General features: G+C 38.2%; 1 gene segment (V, D, J or C); it reads left to right on the top strand.

Annotated features, from left to right (window-relative positions):
- Positions 1-1,190: 1,190 nt before the first annotated feature.
- LOC115027081 (T-cell receptor beta-1 chain C region-like) lies at positions 1,191-6,489 on the top strand. The segment is given in 5 exon segments: positions 1,191-1,790; positions 4,255-4,597; positions 5,842-5,859; positions 5,987-6,093; positions 6,187-6,489. Coding segments are annotated over 5 exon segments (723 nt in total).
- The last annotated feature ends 3,554 nt before the right edge of the window (positions 6,490-10,043 follow it).

The following is a 10,043-nucleotide window of genomic DNA, read 5'->3' as shown; positions in this document are numbered from 1 at the left end:
ATTATTTAATTCTGTGTGCAGCCGGGATGAAAAGATGGAAGTATATCAAGATGAAGAGGTTAGCATACACTGACCTCTACAGGGTTCATGTGGGATTACACTTAGATGTGGTAGTTTGACTGGCCTATATTGACCTTACTTTACTTTTAAGCGTTATTATACTGAGCTACATATTTAAGAAGTAAATGTGATATATTACCAATGATAAAACACATCCCCTCCACCCTGCTCCTCTCAGGGTAGCGCTGCTATATAATACCCTTGGCAAAAAATGTATCCAAAATGCAATCATGGGGTCAACAAAGTAGAGTACACTTAAATATGAGGGTAGGCTGTACACTATGGGTGTGAATGACTTTGCTTTGGTTTCACAGGATCATTTTTAACCTGTGTACGTGGTTTTGTGTACGTGGTTTTGTGTACATTTCTTCCCCTGGGTGAGACCAAAGATAACTTTCCTGCCTCGGCTGGACAATAAAGCTTCTTCTATTCTACATAATGGTCTTAGCTATGCTTATAATGTATCATAGTGCAGTCACATTTAAAAGTAGGATTAAAAAGCGACAAACTATTCATGTAGTTTAAAGATGATATTAATAAAAGGACAGAGAGTTATGTGGTTGTTTTTTTTTTCAAATTTCGGGACGGACAGTAAAGATTACACAGAAAACTAATGCCACATGTCAAAGCATTTAAACTAAATGTTTATGTGCAATGCCTGTGCTTAGATCAGGTGTTAAACACTTGGGGGCAAAACAAATATTTACACATTCAGTAGCCACAGAGCCACATTAGTATACACTTTATATTTTAGTCTCCACCAAGGAAAACATCTGGTCCTTCGGCTCCACTAATCATCAGCTAGCTGAACACTTTGTGTTTTTCAGGGTTTTCCACTGAACAGCTGCCTGCTGAGAGAAGAGCTGTGAAAGCAAAACTTAATGACCTTAAAGAGGCTTCAGTGCTTCATAGAGCTGATTAAAGTATTAATTATCTGTGACGAGTGAAACCTTTCACATTACAGATGATTACGTTGTGAATGTTGCTCAGTGAACTGTCCTCAGTTCAGTGATGCGCGGCTGGATAAAGAGGTGTGACCAGCAGAGATGTCCCTCCCTCTGAACAGCTACAAACAAACACCAACAAACACATCTTTCCTTTTGCTTCCCTCCGTTCTGTTTCTTTTCTTAGCTGTCACAGAAATAGCAGCAGTCAGGTTGGAGCCCGACCTGTACAGCTGCTATCACAGACAGAGATGGAGGCTGAGATATGGAGACTCTGGGTGGGGGAGGGAGAGGGGAGAGAAGCAACGAGACTTCAGGTTTTTGTCTGATGCTTTTTCACCGTGGGGACAGGGAGCCACGGTGATACAACCCCATAGAGCCGCTGTACAAAAACCTCCTGCCATTAACAGCCATTGTGTTCCTGCTACATGCTGCCTGGAGAGCAGACACATCCACATCTGAAGCCCTAGAAACTGGCAGCACACGTTGGCATGAAACACTTCATTTATATGCAGGACATAATGTGGAAAAAGGATTTGAAAGTGATTTTGCAGTAATATGTGGAGCATTGGGATGCTGCTTTTACTCATGTTGACAGAAAACACCACATGTAGACATTATGAAGCTCGTCCTGCATGTTCAAACCTTCCTCATCCTCTGGATTATTACACTGAGGCTCAACATGCCGATTATGGAAACTTTAGAGACGTTTTGGTCGAGGAGACATTCAGTGTGACTCTGGATCTGAAGCTTACTTTGGAAAGGGAACCAAACTCACAGTTTTGGGTAAGTAGCATCTGTCTCTGCTTCAGTTTACTGCAACTAACTTACAATAAGTAGAAAGTTGCTGTGAAAGTAAGTGAAAAAACTGTTGTTATAAAAAGGTTGGAATATTGAGCTGCAGTAAAAACACTGTGACCTACAATGAGCCCGCTTACTTCGGCCAAGGAACCAAACTGACAGTTTTAGGTAAAGGTTATATTTTATATTTCATAAATGTGTCGTTGCTTTAGAGTCCAAGACAAACTGAAGTGTGAGTAACAACTTCAAAGATGATTCTGGTAGAGAAAGAGTTTCATGCTCAGTATTTCTGCACTGTGACAATGTAAACCAGGCTTACTTTGGAAAAGGAACCAAACTGACAGTTTTGGGTAAGTGAAGGATCTTTAAATCCATTAAAAGTAATAAGTGTTGTTATGTACGCGGTGCATGAAGACAGTTCTGTGCAGAGCTTTTTGTTCTTAAGCTTAAACACTGTGTCAGTACGAAGCTTATTTCGGACAGGGAACAAAACTGACGGTTCTCGGTAAGTAAGAGCTCTAAATTTCTTCAAAACATAAATTAAATAAAATGTATAAAACAGGTTTGTCACCAAGAGAAGGTTTTGTATTGCATACAACATGTAGAAAAAACAGCACAGGGTGTAATGCAGCAGCTGATGGTTTTTAAACTAAAGGAAAGGTGCATTTATTATAAAACTAAAAACTAAAGTTTCAAAGTAAAAGCACATCTTGGGCTGTTTTGAGCACTGGTGCAGTGCACTGTGACCCAGTCTGCACAGGCTGACTTTGGTGGAGGAACAAAGTTAACAGTTTTAGGTAAGAACACGTTTAAAGTTCATTAAATATTGTTCAGCTATGATTTTGTTTAAATGTTTTGACACTGTAGAGATACTGTAAGGCTCGACAGAATCCAAATCACCAATGTTTAAACCATGATTATAGCAGTTACTGGAATAAATAATCAGAAAATAGTCTTAAAGCATTTTTACATTACAGGTCATTTTAAAGCATGTGGATGTTAAACAGGTGAAGGTTTGCAATCAATGTAAAGTACATTAAAGTTAAAGCCTGGACATGTCAGGAGACAGTAGCGTTGGAATGATCTCAAAGTGAGCCAGATAAAGAGGCCGTAGGAAGAGTTTTAGTAACAGTGGAAAGTCTCTGTGCTCCTACGGCGAGGCTCACTTTGGAGCTGGAACTAAACTCACTGTTTTAGGTAAGAAAACCTGCAACAGAAACATCTCCCAGAGCAACGTTCTCATTTCATTTACAGTATGTGAGTAAGAGACAGATGCATAGTATTAAAAACAGATTTTACAACTTTTATGTGATGCTAGTAAACAAAGTATTCTGTTGTTAAAAAAGTGCAACAAAAAGAAGGTTTTGGTGGAAGTACGTTGTCTTTGTTCTCCAGTAAAATACTGCAGCAATAAATCATCTGGCTGTACGCCCAGATTATTAGTCTCACAGCGACTTCTTATCGGCTCTGTGAGACACTTCACTCAGGAGTTCACAGGAGCTGCAACTAAACGCACCGTTTTAGGTAAGACTGTCAAAATGATTCCATGTGTATCAACATAATATATCAAAAGTCTTCATAGAAAATGATAAATTACTACTGCTACCACTTTTTTAATCTTATGCTCTTAAACAGACTTTAAATCAGCAGTTTATAATAGCAAGATTCAAAGTGTAAAGCATTTCTTCCAGAGTTGTGTGCAGTTAAAAGTGTATCTGATAAAAGAGGACAAAGACAGTTTACAGCTCAGTGCTGAAAGTAAGAGCAGTTCTGCTGCAGCCTCGTATCAGTGTGAACAACTACGAGCCGGCTTACTTTGGCAGAGGCACCAAACTCACAGTGTTGGGTAAGAAGATGATTAAAACAATCTGCATAAATGTTTGTTTCTCTTAACTTAAATGTTGAGTTAAGTTCAGAGTTGTTTCAATATCTTCTTTAGTGATTTGTTGCTGCACACCTGCAAAAGAAAATGGAATATTTGAGATGAATCTCTTTTCTATTTGCTCGTCTGTAGTCTGCAGACTTAATGCATTATTTTCAAATTGGCATTTAGAGGACGTCACACATTAAAAAGTATATTTAAATGATATTAATGGTTCTATAAGTGGATCCTGTGATATAGTGAGTGAACTGTATATGCACAGGTTAGTGGAAAACTCATAAATGGCATAAAGAATAAAATAAAATGTTAATTCAGGCGTAATCAGTTTCCCACCTGCGAGTCAGCGCTGTGCTCAGACACTTATCCTGCTCATTTTGGAGAGGGAACCAAACTAACAGTTCTTGGTAAGATCATAACCATAACTTTCAAAAACAAGTATTTTAAAGAAGAAATAGAAAGTTGAGTCTTGTTTCATGTGACATCTGTGTTCTGGTGTTGAGATGTTCGTTATAGACTCAGATCTATACGCAGCTTTAACTTAGTGATGCATGTTGTTTGTCCTTGCAGAAGACGGTCTTACATATCACCCCACCAACAGTGCAAGTGCTTCGACCTTCATCAAAGGAGTGTGGAAACGACGATGCACCGAAGAAGACCATCGTGTGTGTGGCCAGCGGATTCTACCCAGACCACGTCAGTGTATCCTGGCAGGTCGACGGGGAGGCCGTCACCACTGGTGTGGCCACAGACAACGCTGCCCTGCGGGAAGACGACTTTTACAAAATCACCAGCAGGCTGAGGGTCTCCACCAAAAACTGGTTCAATCCTGAAACAGTATTCACCTGCACCGTCAGCTTCTACAATGGGACACACACTGAAACGTATTCTGACTCTCTTCATGGGGAAGAAGGTTCGTTTAGTTTAAACTCAGAAATAAACCATTTGATCTTTTTGTGACTGGAAATGCATCAACGATCATCTGTCCTCATCTAATGCATCTCTTCTTCTTCTATCAACGATCATCTGTCCTCATCTAATGCATCTCTTCTTCTTCTATCAACGATCATCTGTCTTCATCTAATGCATCTCTTCTTCTTCTATCAACGATCATCTGTCCTCATCTAATGCATCTCTTCTTCTTCTATCAACGATCATCTGTCCTCATCTAATGCATCTCTTCTTCTTCTATCAACGATCATCTGTCCTCATCTAATGCATCTCTTCTTCTTCTATCAACGATCATCTGTCCTCATCTAATGCATCTCTTCTTCTTCTATCAACAATCATCTGTCTTCATCTAATGCATCTCTTCTTCTTCTATCAACGATCATCTGTCCTCATCTAATGCATCTCTTCTTCTTCTATCAACGATCATCTGTCCTCATCTAATGCATCTCTTCTTCTTCTATCAACGATCATCTGTCCTCATCTAATGCATCTCTTCTTCTTCTATCAACGATCATCTGTCCTCATCTAATGCATCTCTTCTTCTTCTATCAACGATCATCTGTCTTCATCTAATGCATCTCTTCTTCTTCTATCAACGATCATCTGTCCTCATCTAATGCATCTCTTCTTCTTCTATCAACGATCATCTGTCCTCATCTAATGCATCTCTTCTTCTTCTATCAACGATCATCTGTCCTCATCTAATGCATCTCTTCTTCTTCTATCAACGATCATCTGTCCTCATCTAATGCATCTCTTCTTCTTCTATCAACAATCATCTGTCTTCATCTAATGCATCTCTTCTTCTTCTATCAACGATCATCTGTCCTCATCTAATGCATCTCTTCTTCTTCTATCAACGATCATCTGTCCTCATCTAATGCATCTCTTCTTCTATCAACAATCATCTGTCCTCATCTAATGCATCTCTTCTTCTATCAACGATCATCTGTCTTCATCTAATGCATCTCTTCTTCTTCCATCAACAATCATCTGTCTTCATCTAATGCATCTCTTCTTCTTCTATCAACAATCATCTGTCCTCATCTAATGCATCTCTTCTTCTTCTATCAACGATCATCTGTCTTCATCTAATGCATCTCTTCTTCTTCTATCAACAATCATCTGTCCTCATCTAATGCATCTCTTCTTCTTCTATCAACGATCATCTGTCCTCATCGAATGCATCTCTTCTTCTTCCATCAGGAGGAGGCATGACGAGAGGTAAAGATGTTATTCAGTGTTTCTGTACACCTCATCATCACACAGAAAACATTTGGTGTCCTACATGAGCGTGCACGTAGAACTATTCCTCTGCATGTCACTGATGTAAACGTTTAACTTTCTGCAGAGAAATATTTGAGGAGCACGCAGACTGCCAAACTCTCCTACGGTGTTCTCATCATCAAGAGCAGCATCTATGGAGCCTGTGTAGCGTTTCTGGTGTGGAAGCTGCAGGTTTGTTCGCCTGTCTCTGCATTTTATATTAAAAACATTTTAATATGTGAAAGAATGGAAGATAAAAAGAGCTGTGCTTTCTGTCTGTTGCAGAGATCAGCTGGGAAGCAGAACCACTGAGAGCTGAGAGCTGAACAAACCACTTTATGTTGGTGTCTGTAAATAGGATTTGTAGAGCATCGTGGATTTATTTCTTCAGCGTGTGTCACGGCATATTTGCATTCACATAAATGAGAAACTCAAATTCTGCCAACATTAGAGGAACATTATTCTTTTTACAATATTAAAGCTATAACTGGCATGGAAGTAAGTTTGGTATAAATCCTTTGACAAACACTTGGTTGTGAACTATTTGATGATTTGAGTTTTCTTTAAAATAAAAAGTATGTCAGTGTATTTTGTCTGTCATGTTTTCATTTTAGTTTCTGCTGAAAGACTGAAGACTTTGATATTCGGTCCTTAAAATGAGGATCAGTATGGATCTAAAGCAGAACAGCTCATGCATTAACTTCAGACTCAAGTGGCAAACAACAAGTGAGCCTGATGTATTACAATATCAGTCAGTTGCTCCATAGTGTACAGATATGCAGTTAGAATAGCACATGATGCTCTCACATCTCACACTGATCATCACTTCTTCCACAGACAGCGTGAGGTGTTTTTAGCTGCTCGCCTGTCTGCCTCTATTCTGAGAAATCACTTTCTCACCTTCAGAAAGTTGTTCCAACGAGCAACTGAGGTGACTAAAGTTCTCCAGTTTCATTTGATTAATAAGTTCCATCATCTCGTCTGTATTTCAACATTAATACATAACTTGACCCTTTTTAAAGTTATTTAACAGTCAACAACAAGTTTGGGTTATTTATCTTCTAGAACTCGTCTTCTGTGAGACGAGAGGAAACATGAGAACATCAGAGTGTGTGTTTGTAACTGTGTGTGTAGATTTAAACTCTCCACAGCTACATTACATAACGCCTCATGTACATATTAAACTTGTGTTGATGCGAGTCATGAAGTGGGGAAGCTTCCTGCTGATATCTGTTAGTTACATGTTTTCCCCTGATCACCTGCAGTGTCTCTTCTTAAGTCATATCGAGCTTCTCCACTTTGCACAAGTGAGAGAAGAGTATGACGGTTTACATTCTCTTCAAACACCGTGAGTAGGAAAGTAAATGTAAGAGTGAGTGTAGCACACAACAGGAAGTCAGCGCTCTCCTGTGTGCAGAAGAAGGTCAGAGCTGTTGTTGGTGAGCAGAGCGACAGCAGAGGAGAGGATGTGGTCACAGAGCAGCCTGCAGATCCTTCTCTGTGCTCAGAAACTTTACCACAACCTCCGGCTCGCAGAGTGCAGCTGCATCTCTGCACCGCTGAGCAAACAGCTGGAGAACAAACATTTCTGTGTCAACTGAAGCTACAGTCAACAGAAATGTGTCTCAACAACAGCTGTTCATCTGATGCAGAAATATGAATGTTTTTATGTTAGTCGATAAGAGACGTAAAATCTAAACCATCACCAGTAATACAAAAAAAGAAAATAATAATAACTGAGGGTTTCTTTATAATCTCCTTTCAGTGGTGGAATGTACTTTATTTTAATTCCATTTTACTCCATCTTGCAGGCGTATATATTTTACTGCACTATATTTATCTGACAGATTTAGTTACTTTACAAATTAAGATTTTTGCAAACAAAACATGAAGAGCTTATGAAATATAACACTTTTTTTTATCAATTAAACTACTGCACTCAATAAATACAAAACAATTGATTGACAGAAAACTCTCGAGTATTGAGTATTCTTTCACAGTTTTCTAATCTAATACATTAAAATGCTCATGCACAGATAAATACCTTTATACATGGAGGTTCAGTAGTAATTGTAATAAGACGTAAAAGAGACTTAGTTAAAGATGAATAATAATAATATTAATACAAATAAATAGATTAGAGTAAAAATACATAGAAATAAAATTTAATTAGAAATTAATTACTTATAAAAAGTAAAATATATAATAAATGAGTGCTACTGAGTACTTCTACTTTTAACACTTTAATTTACATTTTCCTGATTATACTTACATAAATAACTTTACATATGCAGGATTTCTATTTGTACCAGTAATGTGTATATTATAGTATACTGTGTTGTATTAGTACTTTTACAAAAGGATGTAAATACTTCCTTCACCACTGTCTTCTTCATAAATCATCTTCATGTCAACCACTACATACAGTAAGACAATGCGACCATTTACGAAATGTTTCTGTATAAACTTTTCTCCATCACATTGTTTGAATCAGTGAAGAAGCCCAGTGGGACTCACACTGAGGACTTTCTACTTTCTCCATTTGTTCCCTTGAAAAACATGTTTGTGCTAAAAACAAGTCACATAAACAGGAAACGATGCGTGCGAGACCACAACAGAAACATCTGTGAGCTCGATGATCATATCTCCTCCTGCAAACCCTGATATTTATAAAGTGTTGTTTCCACCCATGTGTTTTAAAAATAGATTTCCGCACCCTCTCTGTATTATCTGTAAAGTCTCAGAAAAAGAAAAAGCAGCCGTACATTTAAAGACTATCATCTTATGGGTTTACAATAAAAGGTAATAGCAAATGCAGGGCAAAAATGTAATGTTCTTTTTGCATAAACCATATTTCAAGATGTAAACTCGGTGAGTAATATGCAATCTGAGATACAATAAGTGTTCCCTGATAAATTTGACATTTTCATATTGACATGAGGCTTATTAAGTGCTGATATAGTGAATCAACTAAATGTATTCGACTAGCATAATAATTAAAAATATATATTAATTTGATAATTAATCACACACACACAAAATCTGCTAGATCTACAGGTTCTTGTTTCATTGTAATTAAAGTTTTATCTGTTTGCTGTTTGCACTAATCTAGATAGATAGATACTTTATTGATCCTGAGGGAAATTTAGGCGTCCAGTAGCTTAATTAAAAATAAGTCAAAATAAATGTGGGGGGGGGGGGCAGATGTGTAATGTCTGGACGCCTAAATTTCCCTCAGGATCAATAAAGTATCTATCCATCTAGATTAGTGCAAACAGCAAACATGTCCCGGTCTTTATGGAGAGTAACCACACGTTACAGGATGTTTGAATACGAGGCTGGGAGGTCTCTCTTTGTCCATTTTAAACTCTTTGATAAAAGATTAAACTTTGATTACAATGAAACAAGAAGCTGTAGATCGAGCAGATTCTGATGTCTGTATTTCATTGATACAAAGACAACACAGGTTTTTTGGTTTTTAAATGAGTGGAGATCTCCCCTACTGGCTATTCAAGAGAATGCAGCTTCAAGGCATTTCTGCATTGGCTTCCCTTTTCAGACTTTGCCTTCACTTTACAGTTTGCCGCTTGCTTTGAACACGCAAAGAGCTATTTTAAAGAACGCTGCCATCATGAACTGGGCCATCAACAAATATGTCCACAAACTGACACTGGTGGTCACAGAACAGAATAAAACATTTTCCTGTCCAAGTAGAACTGAGCAAGATGAGCCCTGTTTATGACCCTGATTATTTTGTGTGCGAGCCTGTAGATCAGTGTTACTCATTGCACGGCTCGCCAAGCTTTAATTGGTGCTCGCGTGGCAGTGGGCTAAATAAAGGGGTGATAGATATGATTATGAGTCAATACAGATATTTCATAAAAACAAGCAGGGCTATTACATATAACCCATTAAAACACAGTGTCTGCTCTATTAGCCTACAAATAATACAAATAATAGATAAAAGATGCAAATATAGACAGAAACAAGATCTTTAAACCTGCCCAGCGGAACACTGACTCACTGCGGAGCTGCCAGTTCTGGCGCTCTATCAGCACTACATGGTGAATGTGCTCTTGGACGGGTAGATACGTGGTGGTCTAGTATAGAAATAAATAAACTTAAGCTCATTAACAATATGT

The sequence above is a fragment of the Cottoperca gobio genome, chromosome 22 (genome assembly GCF_900634415.1).
Source record: "Cottoperca gobio chromosome 22, fCotGob3.1, whole genome shotgun sequence".
Lineage (NCBI taxonomy): Eukaryota > Metazoa > Chordata > Actinopteri > Perciformes > Bovichtidae > Cottoperca > Cottoperca gobio.
Note: the sequence above shows the minus strand (reverse complement) of the source record. Positions and strands in the feature narration are given on the sequence as shown.